Source organism: Neofelis nebulosa, chromosome 9, assembly GCF_028018385.1.
Source record: "Neofelis nebulosa isolate mNeoNeb1 chromosome 9, mNeoNeb1.pri, whole genome shotgun sequence".
NCBI classification, from domain to species: Eukaryota; Metazoa; Chordata; class Mammalia; order Carnivora; family Felidae; genus Neofelis; species Neofelis nebulosa.
The window spans coordinates 80,025,368-80,044,346 of NC_080790.1; the positions used below are offsets into that span (position 1 = coordinate 80,025,368).

General features: G+C 37.5%; 1 protein-coding gene across 9 annotated transcripts in view; it reads right to left on the reverse strand.

The window, feature by feature from the left end:
* Window positions 1-18,979, reverse strand: part of TSGA10 (testis specific 10) — a 149,732-nt gene that overhangs the window by 127,774 nt on the left and 2,979 nt on the right. For 7 of the 9 annotated variants that reach the window (XM_058684381.1, XM_058684386.1, XM_058684382.1 and 4 more), the window contains exons 2-3: window positions 14,699-14,827; window positions 4,159-4,374 (exon numbers count right to left, since the gene is read on the reverse strand). In XM_058684381.1, coding sequence (XP_058540364.1) covers window positions 4,159-4,374; window positions 14,699-14,827 — 345 coding nt within the window. Of the gene's footprint in view, window positions 1-144; window positions 274-4,158; window positions 4,375-14,698; window positions 14,828-18,979 lie in introns of those variants that run through there. The other 2 variants (XM_058684388.1, XM_058684387.1) reach the window with 1 other exon arrangement.

The window sequence follows — 18,979 nt, forward strand, 5'->3', positions numbered from 1 at the left end:
CACTCTTTTCTGAACCAGGCAGAATTTCCATCTGTAGGTTTAATATTTTCAGTTTTAGGTAAATCCTAGCTCTTATTTTAGATGTTTCCCACTCATTAAAATTTCTATTTTGATAGCAGAGGATCACCCTGACAGAGTACTCACTCTCTAACACAGACACTAACAATCCTTTAAAATTGATGACTTCTAAACTGGGCACTCTCTTAAAGGGAATTCGGCCAACTAGGCCTCCCAGACTGGGAAGCGATGCAGTTAATTTTTAATTTGAAGAAGAAAACAAGGAAGAAAATAAGACATTAATCTAGTGTTCTTTAATTTGGTAATTTTTATTATTAAGACTGAACTTAATTTATCATAAACTGTGATTGAAGGATAACTGTTCTTAAAGAAACAATACAAACAAGAGTTTATTGAGAAATGTTTAAAATATTCAAGCTATTTTTAAATGTCCCTCAAATACTTTAGTAGCAACCATTACAAGATTAATTCATAAGTTAAAACATCATTCTTATCTACTCTCTCAAGTAGTTCTCCTAAGGACCTCTTCCAGGTAACTGTTAAAGAAGACTGTGTCCTTACGTTAAAGTAAGAAACTTCATATGTTTCAATATTCAATTACTCAGATTTTTCATTAATTCAAGCTTACTTATCCTTTACACCATTTTAATAAGCAAAATTACTGCATAAAAAAACAAATACTACCTTAGAGTTTATTCACTGGGCTCTTATACTTCAAATTACTATAATAGATAATACCTATAATAACACTTATATTCTCAGCCTGATCATTTAAGTGCTTTACCATATGCTACCAAGAGTAACATATAATGCTTTATTATGTGCTACCAAGAGTACATTAAAAGGATGCTTAAGAAATAACACGGAACAGGGGCACCTGGGTGGCTCAGTCAGTTAAGCATCCAACTCTTGATTTAGGCTCAGGTCATGATCTCCCAGTTCGTGAGATCAAGCCCCAAGTTGGGCTCCATGCTAGGAGTGGAGTCTGCTTAATAATCCCGCCCCTCCCCCCCCCCCCCCCCCCCCAGGGCACCTGGGTGGCTCAGTCGGTTAAGTGTCCAACTTTGGCTCAGGTCATGTTCTCACAGTTTGTAGTTCGAGCCCCACTTCGGGCTCTGTGCTGACAGCTCAGAGCCTGGAGCCTTCTTCTGATTCTGTGTCTCCCTCTCTCTCTGACCTCCCCTGCTTAGGCTCTGTCTCTCTCCCTCTCTCTCTCTCTCTCTCTCTCAAAAGTAAATACACATTAAGAAAAAAATTTTTAATTAAAAAAAAAAAGAAAGAAAGAACATGGAACAACAATGAACTTTAGGAAACTACCTTGTTACAAACAATTAGTAATGTGGTGATTAATAAAACCAAGACAATGGAGCACATTCACACCTTTAAAAACTCAATAGGTTGCTTTTGGCTTTTCAAATACACTATATCATGCTTATAAGCCATTAGGCAGCAATGAGAAATGAAACTGTCTTCATTTTTAGAATTGTGTTTACATTCCTAGTTTCTAAATTTCATTGCAGGGTACTAAACTCAGTCAAGAAATAAAATGTTTGGGAACCCTCTTGCACTGTTGGTGGGAATGCATACTGGTGCAGCCACTCTGGAAAACAGTGTGGAGGTTCCTCAAAAAATTAAAAATAGACCTACCCTATGACCCAGCAATAGCACTGCTAGGAATTTACCCAAGGGATACAGGAGTGCTGATGCATAGGGGCACTTGTACCCCAATGTTTATAGCAGCATTTTCAACAATAGCCAAATTATGGAAAGAGCCTAAATGTCCATCAACTGATGAATGGATAAAGAAATTGTGGTTTATATACACAATGGAATACTACGTGGCAATAAGAATGAAATATGGCCTTTTGTAGCAACACAGATGGAACTGGAGAGTGTGATGCTAAGTGAAATAAGTCAGGCAGAGAAAGACAGATACCATATGTTTTCACTCTTATGTGGATCCTGAGAAACTTAGCAGAAGTCCATGGGGGAGGGGAAGAAAAAAAAAAAAAAAAAAGAAGTTAGAGAGGGAGGGAGGGAGCCAAAGCATAAGAGACTCTTAAAAACTGAGAACAAACTGAGGGTTGATGGGGGGTGGGAGGAGGGGAGACTGGGTGATGGGTATTGAGGGCACCTTTTGGGATGAGCACTGGGTGTTGTATGGAAACCAATTTGACAATAAATTTCATATTTAAAAAAAAGAAATAAAATGTTTATCAAAATATTATAAAGCTACACTAATTCAAATAATACAGTAGTGGCACAGAAAATAGCAAATGAATCCATGAAATAAAAGAGTCCAGAAACATATCCATGCACATGAAAATTTAATAGCTATTAAAATGCCATTTCAAATCAGTGACTAAAGAAAGGACTATCCAACCCTACCTCATACCAGAATAAAAATTCCAGAAGGATTAAAACTTTATTTATTTATTTGTTTATTAAAGTTTATTTATTTAGAGAGAGACAGAGAAAGTGGGAGGGGTAGAAAGAGGGTGAGAGGGGAGAATCCCAAGCAGGCTCCACACTGTCAGCCCAGAGCCCAATATGGGACTTGAATTCACTAACTGTGAGATCATGACCTGAGCAGAGACCAAGACTCGGAGGCTTAACCGACTGTGCCATTCAGGCACCCCAAAAAACTTTATTTTTTTAATATTTGTTTATTTTTGAGAGTGTGTGAGAGAGAGAGAGAGAGAGCGCACAAGCGAGCATGCATGAGTAGGTGAGAGGCAGAGAGAGATGGAGACAGAGGATCTGAAGCAGGGTCTACACTGACAGCAGAGAGCCTGATGTGGGGCTCAAACACACAACGTGAGAGCTGAAGTCAGACGCTTAACTGAATGAGCCACCCAGGCGTCCTTGGAAGGATTAAAACTTTAAAAAATTATTTAAGAAGTATTAAAAGAAACCATAGAAAATATTCTTGTAGTTCTTGAGATAAGATCTTCCTAAACAGGGATCAAAACTAGGTGGAGAAGAGAAGATTTTTAGGCTAGACATTACTCTGCATGATACTATAATGGTAGATACATGTCATCCTACATTTGTCCAAACTCTTAGAATGTACAACACCAAGTGTAAACCCGAATGTAAACTATGGACTCTAGGTGATAATGATGAGTCAATGTATGTTCATCAATTTTAACAAGTGTACCACTTTGATTGGTAGTGTTGATAATAGGGAAGGTGTTCATACATAGGGATAGGAGGTATATGGGAAATCTCTGTACCTTCTGCTTAATTATGTTATAAACCCAAAATCGCTCTAAAATAAAGTCTATTCAAATTTTTTAAAAGGGGGAGAACTTCCAAAAAATAAAAGAATCAAAACTCAGAAGTCAGTAAAAATTGATGAATTTTATCATACAGACATTTAAAACTTTGACTTAAAAAATGCTTTAAAATGTGAAATAAATCGTGTGTGTGAAAACAGACAGGAAAAAAAAGGATGGAAATATATGCATCATCTATTTGCTAGGAGATCTCTCTACAGAAGAGAGAAGGATTAGGAAGGGAGAGCACTGTCCTATATACAGAACATTCCTGGGGCACCTGGGTGGCTAAATCAGTTGAGCATCTGACTCATGATTTCAGCTCAGATCATGATCTCAGGGTTCATGAGATTAAGCCCTGCATAGGGCTCTGTGCTGACAGTGCAGAGCCTGCTTGGGATTCTCTCTCTTCCTCTCTCTCTGCTCCTCCCCCACTTGTTCTGTCTCTTTCAAAATAAAAATAAACACTAAAAAAAAAAAGGAACATTCCTATTGCCTGAAGTTTTTACCATGACTACAATTACTTAGGAAATTTTTTGAGCAAGAATTTTTAAAAGAAATAAAGTGTGCAATACAATTTAATCCTTAGAATAGACATTTAAATGTAATGTCAAATCGAAAAAACTTTCAAATGATATAAATGAGAATGTCACTTTTTCCACACTGCATCTAATAATTATATGACGTTTAAAGAGGAATTAAAATCCTGATAAGTAGTTAGATGCTAACTAGAATTATTGCAGTGATTATTGCACAATATGTACAAATAGTGAATCATTTTGTCATATACCTATAACTAATATAATGCTATACATGTCAATTGTAACTCAATAAAAAATCCTATCAATGGTAAATGTAATACCTTTGCTTCTTCAAGTTCTTTGTCAGCGGTATCCACCACAAAATTTTTTTCTTTTTCTAGTTGCTCTGCTAGTTGGTCAATTTTAATCAATTCTTTACAAAGATGCTCATTGTGGCTGGTTAAATCGTCTATTTGACTGCTTACCACCTCCTTACTATCCAAGAGTTTCCTAACATATTCTTCCAAGCCATGATTTGTCTGTTTGAGATCTTCAACCTGTTGTAACGAGAAAGAAAATAATCGTATTAAAATATTTCCTTTGCATCCAAGGAGAACAACTAGGTGAATGGAATCAGGAAGGGAGGTTTGCTTCCCTGGAAAGAGACTTAGCTATATATATTTTTTTCATTTTCTGAATTTTGTAGCATGTAAATATAATACCTATCTGAAAAAATATATTAAATGAAAATTTAAAGGTTTATAGCTACATCTTACAAGATAATTTATAGTTAATAAAAAACCTAATTACTACTGATTTCTTAACCAAACTATTAGAAGACTGGCCAAATATTTATATCTGTATAAAAGAAACCACACTCTTGAAATTATTTAATTTTAATAACTCGTATCATCAATTATATTTCTAATTATTGTTACCAAAATACGTTAACTCTTCAAAAGAGGTTCTTTTGAACATATTAATAACTTACTTGACTAAGCTAAATACCAAATCAGTCAAGTATTTGCTAACTAACGTGGAGGACCACAGCTTTCCTTCCCAGCCCACTATTAAACCAACGGATGAAGAAAATGGCCTTTTCTATCACGAAGGTATCCAAATGCCTTTAAAGGAAGAAATATATATTAGACCCATTGAACATGATTATATATCAGGAACTATGTTAAATCCCATAGATACAAAAATAGGTTAGGTACCTGCCCTCTCGGAATTTGTTTACTTGAAAAAACACAAAAAGAATATGTTAAGTGCTATAACAAAAATATCTATTAAGGATGGCACAAAGGTCCTTTTCCATTTCTCTCACTGTGTACTTAAACATTTACTGAGCACCTATTATATTCATGGCACCATGTTGGTACCTATAAAAAATGTAAAAAGACAGAAGGAAAAACAGACTCAGTCTTTGAGGAGCATCAAAAATTGCTAAATCCCTCATCCAGTGGTATCCTTAGTTCTAACTTCCAACCTTGCCCATTTCAAATAACTATAGATACCACTCTTTTCAAACCATCAGAAGCAACAAAGTTTTCTTTAAAAATACAAACTTGGGGCGCCTGGGTGGCTCAGTCAGTTAAATGTCTGACCAGCTCAGGTCATGATCTCACAGTCTGTGAGTTCAAGCATCGCGTCAGGCTCTGTGCTGACAGCTCAGAGCCTGGAGCCTGCTTCAGATTCTGTGTTTCCCTCTCTCTCTGCCCCTCCCTTGCTCATGCTCTGTCTCTCTCTGTCTCAAAAATAAATAAAAACATTAAGAAATTTTTTAAAAAATAAAAATAAAAATACAAACTTTATCTATAATTTGTCACTATATAAATACCCTAAAGGTCATGAATTATATTTAGCTAAATATATTACCAAGACATTTATTATACCCAATAAATACATACCAAGAAGCACAATAAATTCAACTCTTCCTTTGGCATTTTGTAAGCCATGCTAACTTGAGAGATTTAGAGGTAAAGAATTTATATACTCCTGAAATCATTGTTGCACTATATGCTAACTTGGATGTAAATTTAAAAATAAATAATTTTAAAAAATAGAAGTAAAGAATTTAAATTATCAAATCCAGGAAACAAGAAAAATTTTGAAAAATTAAAAAAAAAAAGAAAAACCAAAAACAGAAACTGTGTATGCACTTATTTCCTTAGTTGAGTCTTTTATCAGAACTGGCCTGAATTTCAGCAATACCTCCTACTTTCTTCTCTTTTGGCGTTTTACCATATACAGCTAAAAATTCCTTGAAAGTGCAAATTGTAGTTAACTCCTGTAACCTTATGGTGCTTTATCACACTAAGAGTAAGATTTAAAAAATGTTGCGATGCCAACCCTACTGACATCTCCAGTTTAACTTTCCACCAACCCTATGTATCTAAGTTCCAGGATGCTAGACTCATTTTAAAAACTTTACTAACTTATTGAAGATGTTATATATTATGTCCTACAACCCTCTTTATAAGAATTCTCAAAGAAAACTTGGCTCATGTCTCAATTTCAGGAAAACATGCTTCTCTTGGATACCTGGTTTGTTCTTATCCTCAGGACAGTGAATTATTTAACTAAAATTTCCTTTTTGCCCTTGTCTCAAGGAATTTTTAAAACAATCTGCAACCCATCTCTAGTAACTAGCACAGAACCTGTGTACAATGATCTCGTTTGCTATTCCTGTCTCATGCTTTCACTAAGTTTATTTTCCCCTGTTCTTATTACCTAAGCTATTTTCATTACTTGTATCATTTTTTAAACTATAGGATGTGGGAGGTGCCTGGGTGGCTCAGTTGGTTAAGTGTCTGACTCTTGATTTCAGCTCAGGTCATTATCACACAGTTTGTGGGTTCAGGCCCCTAGTCAGGCTTTGCACTATCAGTGAGGAGCCTGCTTGGGATTCTCTGTCTGCCCCTCCCCTCCCCTCTCTCTCTCAAAATAAAATTTAAAAAAAAAAAAAAAACAACCATAGGATGTGGGATAAACAAACAGATAAACTTCAATTTATCTATTTATATATATTTTTGTCTTTGTTCATGGCTTCTACAGTGTCATATTTCTGAGCAATAAGAGCACACTAAAAATGTTTGCTAACCTTCCACTATCCCAGGTTAAATGCTTCTCCTTCTGTGATCCATAAAGCCTCTTACACAATTTAATCTCAGTATTTTATAATGTATATTATGTGTTTACCTCCCTGTCCCACTAAATTCTAAGCAACTTTAAAGTGATAGTCTCTATTCTAGGGAAGCCTGGGTGGCTCAGTCAAAGTGTCTGATTTTGGCTCAAGTCACGATCTCGTGGTTTGTGGTTCGAGCCTCAAGTCAGGCTCTGTGCTGACAGCTCAGAGCCTGGAGCTTGCCTCAGTTTCTGTGTCTCCCTCTTTGCCCCTTCCCCCCTCCTTAAATAAACATTAAAAAACAATTTTAAGTGATTGTCTCCAACTTCTGTATCAACACACCTCTCATTTATCATTTATTATATATCTAGCATATAATGCTCAAATTATCTTTAAATAAAAATACATTATAAATAAATAAACACTCATTCCTCTCACCTTTAACATCAAGCCCTACTTTCACTCAATTCTAAGACACAAGTACTTTAGAAGAGATAGTTTCAAGTAGGAGAAAGGATGTAGGCTTTGCAATTAGGCAGACAGGTTCAAATCCTGTTGTAGTTCTTTACCAGTTACTTAACCCTGGGCAATTTACCGTATTTTCTTGATCCTAAGAGATACATCTGACTTCAGAAAAAATAAATGGAAGCTTCTTAACTTTCATCTGCTAAACGGAGAGAATACCTACAATTTGTAGGGTGTAGTCAGGTACAAAAGTTCAAGTAAAATTTCTGGTTGATAACAGGTAATCAAAAAATAACTTAAAAAAAACTTTTGGGGGGCACCTGGGTGGCTCAGTCAGTTACGTGTCCGACTTTAGCTCAGGTCATGGTCTCACAGCTCATGGGCTTGAGCCCTGCATCTGGCTCTGGGCTAATAGCTCAGAGCCTGGAGCCTGCTTCAGATTGTGTGTGTGTGTGTGTGTGTGTGTGTCTCTCTCTCTCTCTCTCTGCCCCTCCCCCACTCATGCTGTCTCTCTCTCTCTCTCTCAAAAGTAAATAAACATTAAAAAAATTTTTTTAACTATTTATTTTGAAATAAGTAAAGATTCACAGGAAGTTGTAAAGAGTACAGAGAGGTCTCCTATACCCTTGACCCACTTTCCCCAATAGTTACATCTTAAACAATTATAGCACAGTATCACACTCAGAGATTTGACATTGATATGATATGTGCATATTGTTTTCTATTCCATTTTATCCCATGTATAGACTGCTGTAGTCAGCATCTCAATAAGATACAGAATTATTCCATCACCACAGATTGCCCTACTGACACCCCTTTACAGTCACATCCACTACCCTGCCCATCCTTAACTCTTAGCAACCACTAATCTCTATAATTCTCTTTTCAGGAATGTTATATAAATAAAATCATGTGATAAAGATCATAGTATGTGATCTCTCGTCATTAGCTTTTTCACACAACACAATGTCGTTGAGATCTATCCAAGTTATATGGACCAATAGTTCAGTCTTTTTTGTTGCTGAGTAATATTTCATGGTATAGATTACCACAGTTTGCTTAGTCACTTACCTATTAAGGGAAATTGTAATTGTTTCCAGTCTTTGACAAACAATGCTGCTATGAACCGTCATATACAAGTTTTTGAGTGGACATAAGTTTTCATGTCTGTGGAATACCCAGAACTATCTGGTTTCTCCTCATCCTTGCAAGCATTGGGTATTGTCACTATTTTTAACTGTTCTTATAGGTGTGCATTGTTATTTTATCTTGGACTTAATTTGCATTTCCCTGATGTTTGGAAAGGTTGAACATTTTCATGTGCTCAACATATATCCTTCCGTGAAATACCTCTTCATGTCTTTTGCTCATTTTCTAATTGAATTGTTGCTTTTTACTGCTGAGTTTTAAGAATTCTTCATGTACCCTACATATGATTCTTCTGGCAGAAATATGGTTTGTAGGGGCACCTGGATGGCTCAGTCGGTTAAGCGTCCGACTTCGGCTCAGGTCATGATCTCGCGGTTTGTGGGTTTGAGCCCTGCACCAGGCTCTGTGCTGACAGCTCAGAGCCTGAAGCCTGCTTCAGATTCTGCGTCTCTCTCTCTCTCTCTCTCTCTCTCTCTCTCTCTCTGTCCCTCCCCTACCTGTGCTGTCTCTCGCTCTCTCAAAAATAAACATTAAAAAAAATTTTTTTTTAAAGAAGTATGGGTTATCGTTTTTTTTCATCCTGTTAACAGGGTCTTTCACAAAGTAAAGTATTTAAATTTTGGTGAAGTCTGAGTATCAATTTTTCTTTTATGAATCACGCTTTTGGTGTCACACTAAGAACTCTTCACCAAGCCCAAAGCCCTGAAGGTTTTCTGTTACCCTATAAAAGTTTCATAGTTTTGTGTTTTACATTTAAATCTATGATCCATTTTGAATTAATTTTTACATATGGTGTGAAGTTTAGGCTTAGGTTCATTTTCTTCCCTAAAAGATATCCAATTGTTCCAGCATCTTTTATTGAAAAGATTATCTTTCTTCCATCAAACTGCACTTGCACTTCTGTCAAAAACCTTTTGGCTGTACTTGCATAAGGCTATTTCTGGATTCACTATTCTGTATCATTGATCTGTGTCTATCCCCCCCACCATACAGTCTTAATTACTGTAGATCTATACAAAGTTTTGAAACCAAAAGAGAATGACTCTTTCCACTTTATTATTCTTTTTCAAAGCTGTTTTTGCTGGGGTTTTGATGGGAATTGCACTAAACCCGTATATCAATTTGGAGAAAACTGACATTTTTATTATGTTTAGGCTTCCAATCCATGAACATGATCAGTCTCTGGATCCAAAGCAGGCTCTGTGGTGACAGCAGCAAGCCCAATGCAGGACTCGAACTCACGAACCGTGAGATCATGACCTAAGCCAAAGTCAGACGTTCAACCAACAGAGTCACCCAGGTGCCCCTCATGTGCTTTCTTGCCATTTGTAGGTCTTTGGAAAAATGTCTATTCAAAAATGACTATTCAGGTCCTTTGCTCACTTTTGAATTGTTTTTTTTTTTATTGTTGTAGAGTTCTTTGTATATTCTCAATTATTAATCCGTATCAAATGCATGATTTAGATATAACTTCTCCTATGCATTTTTTAATAGACTATTTTTTTCTTTAGAGCAGTTTTAGGTTTACAGAAAAATTGATCAGGAAGTACAGAGTTCCCATATACCCCTTCTCCCCACTCCACACATAGTTTCCCACCTTATTTAAATCTTGTATTTGTACAGTACATTTGTTACAATTAATGACAACATTGACACATTTAATTAAAGTCAGAGTTTATATTAGGATTTACTCTTTGGGTTGTAGATTCTATGGGTTTTGACAAATGCATAATAACATGTACCTACCATTACTATATCATATAGAATAGTTACACTACTTGAAAAATACATGTCCTCCATTTACCCCTCCGACTCTCCTTTCCACCAAATCCCCGGCAACCAGTGATCTTTCTAATGTCTCTATGTTTTGTCTTTTTCAGGTCATATAGTTGGAATCATAAAAGTATGTAACCTTTTCAGTTGGCATTCTTCACCTAGCAATTTGCTTTCAAGGTTCCTTCATGGCTTTTTGTGGCTTGATAGCTCATTTCTTTTTATCAACGACTAATATTCCATTGTACAGATATACCACAATTTGCTTATCTATTCACCTTTTGAAGAATATCTTGGTTGATTCCAAAATTTCCACTTGGTTCTTCTTTATATCCTTTATTTCTTAGATGAGATTTTCTATTTTTTATTTATTTCAAACATGCTCAGAATTCCTGTTGGAGCATTTATATGACAACTGATTTAATATCTGTGTGAGATAATTGTAGTATCTAATTCATCTTTGTGTTGGCATCTCTTGGTTGTCTTTTCTCACTGAGGTTGAGATATTCCTGATTCTTGAGATAAAAGGTAATTTTTTTTTAATATTTTTAAAATTTATTTATTTATTTTGAGAGAGAGAGAGCACAAGTGAGGTAGGGGCAAAGACAGAGGGGGAGAGAGACAGAGAATTCCAAGCAGTTTCTGCACTGTCAGCAAAGAGCCCCATGCGAGGCTTGAACTCACAAACTGTGAGATCATGATGTGAACCGAAATCAAGAGTCAGATGCTTACCCAACTGAGCCACCCAGGCACTCCAAGAAGTGATTTTTTTCATTGAGATCTGCTCTTGTGTTATGGTAGGCTTCCTGTCACACTTCCTGGTATTTTAGTTCTAGCTAAAAAGGTGGGACACTACCTTCTTACTGCTAGGTTTAGGTGAAGTCCAATTTCTCTACTAGGCCTCTCTTGACACCTGGAGAGGGCACTCTCCTTGTTACTCTAGGCAGGGATGGGAGTTCAGGATCCCCACCAGGCAGGCCCCTGCTGATACCACCACAGTGAGGAAGAACAGAGGCAACTTGTTACTGTTCCCATGTGTCCTCCACCACCACTGCAGGTGAGTGAACTGGTTAATGCTAAGAGGTGGCAAAAGTCCTGACTCTGCATTACGTCTCCTCTGACACCACCTTAGCAAAAAGGGGACACTTCTTACTCTGAGTGAGGGTGGATATCTAGGTGCCCCACACGGTCTTTGCTGACTTTATGGGGTTGGAGGATGCACTTACTGCCTGGTGGGCACTAAAGTCTTGGCTCCCCAGCCAGCATTCCTCTTTGATAGCACGCTGGTGCGATGGAGGGTTGGGGACTGGGGCATGAGGCATGGCCAGGACTCCTTGTTACAGCATGGCAAAAGTGGAAGTCTAGGCTCTTAACTCAACCTTTGCTGGCAGGAGTGGGGCTATAGAGTGTTTTTCGTGGTATTTGAGTGGGCAGGTATTGCCTAAGAGTAGTCTGCATTAGAAACAAACCTATAAATACAAAGAACAAAATGGTGGGGGAGGGAATGGAAAAATGAGTGAAGGGGAGTGGGGGATATATAGGTTTCCAGTTATGGAATGAATAAGTCATGGGGATAGTCAATGGTATTATAACAGCATCGTATGGTAATAGATGGCAACTACTCTTGGGGTGAGGATAGCATAATATATAGAGCTGTCAAATCACTACACTGTACACCTGAAACTAATTTAACACTGGATGTCAACTGTACTTCAATACAAAAATTTAAAAATAATTAAAAGAGAGAAAAAAAGCAACTTCACCAGGGAAAAACCCAGAAGATATCGCTTTAATCGAAAGATCTGAATAAAGATCATTAGTAATAGAACAAATTGAAATTGTGTGCTACTTGATGGGATGCAATGAAAAGAACCCACCATCATTTCTGTACTATTCCTGTCTGTATTCATGTTGTACCTTAAGCCAACATTTATTATGTCACAGTTTCCAGGGGTGAGGGATCTGGGAGTGGCTTAATTTGCTAATTCTGGTTTAAGGTCTCTCACAAGGTCAGAAGAGTCAGCCAGGGTGACAGTCACCATGGCAAGGTTTAACTGGGACTGGAGAATCCACTCCCCAAGCTCACCCAACACAGTTTGCAGGCCTATTTCTCACTGGTTACTGGCTAGATGATTCAGTACCTTGCCATGCTGGCCTGTTCACAGGGCTACTCACATCGTGGATGTTTGCTTCCTTCAGAGCAAATGATCCAAGAGATCACTCTATAACTTAATCACTTCTGCTCTATGCTCTTGGTCACAAAGATCAATTATGGTACAGTGTGAAAAGACCGCATAAGAATGTGAGTAACATGAGGTGGCGCCAATTTGAAGGCTACCACACAGCCAAAGGTTCATTAACATAATCATGACAAACCCAAATCAATGGCCATTCTACAAAATAATTCACCTGTGTTAATTTTTTTTTTAACATATATGTATTTTTGAGAGACAGAGCACAAGTAGGGGAAGGGCAGAGAGAGAGAGAGAGGGAGACAGACAGACAGACACAGAATCCAAAGCAGGCTCCAGGCTCCAAGCTGTCAGCACAGAGCCTGACACGGGACTCGAACTCACAAACCGCGAGATCATGACCTGAGCTGAAGTCAGACGCTCAACCGACTGAGCCACCCAGGCGTCCCTCGCCTGTGTTCTTTTTTTTTTTTTTTTTTTTTTTTTTTTTTTTTTTTTTTAAATTTTTTTTTTCAACGTTTTTTATTCATTTTTGGGACAGAGAGAGACAGAGCATGAACGGGGGAGGGGCAGAGAGAGAGGGAGACACAGAATCGGAAACAGGCTCCAGGCTCCGAGCCATCAGCCCAGAGCCTGATGCGGGGCTCGAACTCACGGACCGCGAGATCGTGACCTGGCTAAAGTCGGACGCTTAACCGACTGCGCCACCCAGGCGCCCCTCGCCTGTGTTCTTTAAAGTGTCATAGTCATGAACATCAAGGAAGAATGGGGAACTGTTCCAGAATGAAGGAAATAAATGGACATGATAATTAAATGCAATGTGCAATGCTGAACTAGATCTTTTTGTAACTGAGGACATTATGGAACAATTGGCAAAAACTAAGCCAGAGGCTTAGCTGGCAGCTATGTATTGAAATTCATTTCCTGATTTTACTAGATTGTACTGTGATCTTGTAGGAAAGTGTTCTTATTTATAGGAAATACCCACTCATATTTTAGAGAGATCAGGACAGCAGGTCTGCAACTTACTCTCAAATGGTTTGAGGGATGATAGTCTTTGTTCTGTACTTGTGACTTTTATATAAGTTTGATATTGCTTCCAAATTAAAAAAATACATAAATTATAAAAACCTAGGACAGAGGGGCACTGGTTGGCTCAGTAGGTCAAGCATGTGACTTCAGCTCAAGTCATGATCTCAAGGTCATGGAATCAAGCCCCACATCAGGCTCTGCAGGACAGTGTGGAGCCTGCTTGGGATATTCTCTCTCTCTCTCTCTCGCTCTCGCTCTCTCCCTCTCTCTCTGTCCCTGCCCGGCTCACACTCTCTCTCTCCCTCAAAATAACTAAATAAATTTGGGGAAAAAAAAAAAAAAAACCTAGGACAAAGGAAAAAAAACCGTATTGCGAGGCTGCTGCCTTCCTAGTTCTTTTGTCTGGAAGAATGGCTCTTCTGAGAACTGTTTTTGTCTGCATCCATTGCTATTTCTAGATGCCAGTTTTTCCAGCACTTTGAGATATATGGAGCAAAAGAAAAACCCAGGAATTCACCAATGTGTCACTTAATGTGTGCTGAGGTCCCTAGCCAGTCTTCCTCCTCCTTCCCACCTTTCAGGATGTCCTTATATTTGTTTTATAACAAAACGCTCAGCATTTTTAGCTGTACTTGGTGGGAGAAATAGGGCAAAGTAAGTCTACTCCATTTTCCTAAAAGAGGAAGTTTCTTTTAATAGCCTTCATTAGTAGCCATACGGCACATCACGCACCAGGTGAACAGACAATACAGAGAACTGGGTTCAAATCCTAGCTAACTTGGAAACTCAAACAAATCCTACTTAGCTCTGTCACTCATTACTCAAATATCTTAATTCTCTGATCTCTTGGAACCTCAGCTTCCATGTCTTTAAAATGGAAATAACATCACTATTTCACAAGGTTGGAAATGATTAAGTAACATTATGTACTTAAAAGTACTGGATACAACACTTGCCACATAGTTTGCACTCATTATATGTATCTGAATCTGCATGTATCAAAATGGTTAAGATAGAAATGGAATGATTTTAGACTCAGAAGATGTCAATGAGCACTGAATTAGTATTTATTCTCCATCTTCTTGTTTTAAAATAGGCCTCCATCCCAAATTAATTCAGGGAAATACAGAAATTAAATATAACCTGTAATTTCAGTGCAGAGATGAATTGGTCTTGATTTCTCACTTCTTGCTCTAGCTGGAGAGTATTCTGGTATTTTTCAGGTTCAGAAAATGGAGCCCCTAGACCAAAATCATGTTCTTTGGTGGTAACCTAGTGGGAAAAAATGAGAATGATGCAGAGATTTTTTTAGTTTAAAACAGTTTTGTGATTTCTTACAACAATTAATGATTTTTGGAAATTAACAATATTTTTAGATACATTTTCAATTGTTTTTAACCTTGTCCCACCAGCTAAGAGGATTTTCATCAAGCTTTACTTTCTTAAAATTTCATGTTATAAACGTTTTGTGTTTTCCAAATATAAAACTACAATATTACCCATGCTTTTCAAAAAAGACATACCCCATCCTATCCATTTGGTAATCATTGTTCTAAGAAAATACAGGTCAGCAACAAATTATGTAGTCTACCTTTAGGCCTGTGTTGTCCAATATAATAGCTACTAGCTACATATTCGTTGCTGCTTTTGTATATTAATAAAAAGCTTTGCTACACATATCACAAAGAGCTAACTTCCCTAATACAGAAATGATTCTTATAAATAAAAACAGAAAATACTCTAAAAGTTGATGAAGAATATGGATATTTCACAGTAATGGCTCTTAAATAGGTTAAAAAATACTCAATCTCACCATTTAGAAGGATACAAATTAAAACAACACTGAGATACCATTTTTTAATCTCATATTGGCAAAGATCAAAAAGTTGGATATATAATGTAACTTTTTTTTTAATGTTTGTTTATTTTTGAGAGAGAGAGACAGAGACAGGGCTGAGCCGGGGAAGGACAGAAAGAGAGGGAGACAGAGAATCTGAAGCAGACTCCAGGCTCTGAGCTGTCAGCATAGAGCCCAACGCAGGGCTCGAACCCACGAACCATGAGATCATGCCCTGAGCTGAAATCGACGCCCAACTGACTGAGCCACCCAGGCGCCCCTATAATTTAACATTCTTATACATCACTGGTGGTGGGTTAAATTGACACAATATTTCTCGAGAACAATTATGTAAAATCTAGCAACACTATAAATGCACGTAGCTTCTGCACAGATAATTATACTTCTAGGAATTTTTCCTACATATATATTTGCCCAAGTGCAAAATAACGTGTTAAAATATTTTTCACTTTAGTATACTGTACATACTACTCCACACTGTGTTTTTTTGTTTGTTTGTTTGTTTGTTTGTTTTTAAGAGAGAGATAACATGTATGCGCCAGCAGGGGAGAGGAGCAGGGGGAGAGAGAGAATCCCAAGCAGACTCCACACTCAGCTTGGAGCCTGACAAGGGGCTTGATCCCATGAACCTGGGATCATGACCTGATCTGAATCAAGAGTTGGAAGCTCAACCTACTGAGCCACCTATGTACCATCACAATGTGATTTTTTTACATGAGAATGTATCTCAGAAACTGTGTAATTTAGGAAAGTAATTTTTTCTTTCCCTGAACCAAAGCTAACATTATGTTAAGGAAGAAAGAATTTGCCACAAGCATCCTAGATCTCTCCTGGCCACACAGATGCTATTGTCCAAAATCTAGTGTTTGGGAAAATGCAGGATCAGGATCCCCCAGTCCCTGACCTTGTGTTACACCCTGTGCAATCCAGCACTTAGCAGTCTGACAGGCTTATTTTCCTTTTTTCCTTTCCCTAAACTAGACATAAATCTACTTTTCTGTTCTTCATTCCAACAGTTACTGCCTCACCTGGAATTTCAGCATTAGATCTCACAGAGTATTTCTTTTCTTTTTTTTTTTTTTTTTGGGAGGGGAGAGGGGGGCAGAGAGAGAGAGAGAGACAGACAGAAAGAGACAGAGAGAGAGAGAGAGAGAGAGAGAGAGAGAGAATCTTAAGCAGGCTCCATGCCCACCATGGAGCCCGATATAGGGCTCAATCTCACAACTCCAAGACCATGACACTGCTGAAATCAAGAGTCGGATGCTTAACCAACTGAGCCACCAAGACATCCCTCACAGACTAATTCTAATTTATAAATCATTTAAGATTTTATAGATTAAGCCAAAATCCCAAGTACCATTGCTTACATAGTTTCTGTTGAAAAATGTATTCCTAGTTATAAACATTTGACTTAGAATAACAGATTCAGACTATTCACTATAATTAACAGTACTTTTCAAATCTTCTGAACATCTAAATCATTTAGGAATTTTCTTATCCATGGTAGACTTGAAATACTGCATTTCTAAAAATGCTGCTCAGTAATTCCTTATTTGGTTAGTACAGAGACTACACTTTGAATAGCAAGGATCTCTTCAAATGAAGTGGAAACCTGCCACGCGTTCACAGTTCTTCATAATGTGGTTGCCTCCCACTTCTCCAAACTTATCTCCTAATTGATACCTCCAAGAATCCCTTTATGAAAAACAAACTATTCTACATTCTTTACACATAGGTTCATATTATCATTATAGAAACATACTATCTTTTCTCCATTTAACGAAAGACACTTCTGAGGCAGAGCCTGAATTCCATATTTTCTAGTAGGTGTTCTCAGTATTCTCCATCAGATAGTGATTACTTCTTTTTTTTTTTTTTTAATGTTTACTTATTTTTAAGAGAGAGACAGAGCGTGAGTTGGGGAGGGGCAGAGAGAGAGAAAGGGAGACACAGAATCTGAAGCAGGCTGCAGGCTCCAAGCTGTCAGCACAGAACCCAAGGCAGGACTCGAACCCATGAACCATGAGATCATGACCTGAGGCAAAGTCAGACGCTTAACCGACTAGCCACTCAGGCACCACAGTGATTACTTCTTTATTGAGACTTCTGTATGTATTGGTTATACAATAATCTGTGTAGCTATTTATTTTTCTGGATATGTCTTCCTCACACAATTACTAGAATCTTACAAACAAGCAGTGTCCTAGAGTTCTCTGTAGTCCTACCAACCTGCACAGAATTCTTTGCATAATAGGAAAGTGCCAATAAAAATTTGTATAGGTCGATAAGGAAGCAGTGTACAAAAGCAGATAAAATTGAACTTTCTTTCTTCTCTTTGGTAAACTAAATAGTCAGGTAGGGATTCTATAAAATTACCTATCAGGTTAGACTAGAAATTAAATGTAGCAAGAGGCCAAAAGTCTACCTGACAATTGTGGGCAATCATATTAGAGTTGCTACATTCTCTGCACTATCTTTGGAGGCAGTGAAAAGGGAGAGAAATCAGTGTATCTGAAATGCCCATGCCTGGCCTGCCAGTTTCCCCACCTCAGACCACTGAATATCCTCCACACTCCCATAATCTCTATCTAAATGGAACTTGTGTTCCTGTACAGATCTTAAAGAATACAAGTGAAAGTACTTTGGAAGCAGCAAATTGTTACGATAAACACTCAAGCTAAAATCACAACCATTCTCAATGAGGAAGCATCACAGCATAGTGGTTAGGAGCTTGTTCTTTAGCATCAGACTGCTTATGTTCATTATGCTAGTTGTGCTGTTTCTTAGCTGCCTATGAGCAAGTTAGATCTCTGGCCATGGCTTCCCCATCTCTGAAACAGGAATGATAATAATACTTGCGTGATAGAGGTGTGAAGACTAAATGAGTTCGATAAAGCATTTTAGAACACTGCCTGGCAAAAAGAAGTGCTATATATATTATCGGCCATCAAGTCCTACTAGTCTTTTCACTAAAACCTCTCTCAAATACATTTTTTTCTAACCCTACTGTCACCGTTTCTATTTATATTTTAAGATTTTAACAACCACATTTATTCACTTACAAAACAAATTTATAAATAGCTAGAATAAGAACGAACCAACATTAGATTCTGGGGATAGGAAGATGGAAAACAAAAACCTACAATTTTTAGATGGATCTAGGGAAGTCCAGAAAAAATAAATCAGAAATTATAGTCAGTATTAACACCATATCAGTGGAATGTAATGTATGCCAAGGGAATATAGAGAAAAAGAGTACAAAAAAGTACTTTTGACTTCAACTTCCCCCAAAAAGACTTAGAATATATTTTCCATGTTCCCCCAAAACTATGAGCAAAAGTTAGAAGACCACAGTTGTTGAAGGGTTGTTACAAAAGAGAAGAATTTGTTTCTTAATTCTCCTTGTATCAAGGACTCCCTTCAGAATTAAACAAAAGCCCTGAGTCCTCTCCTCAGGAAAATAAAAACGCATACAAAATTTTACAAGCAACTTCAGGGGGTTCAAGAACTCCCTAAAGCTTTTACACTCTAGCTTAAGAAGTCCTACGGCATAAACACAGTGAAGA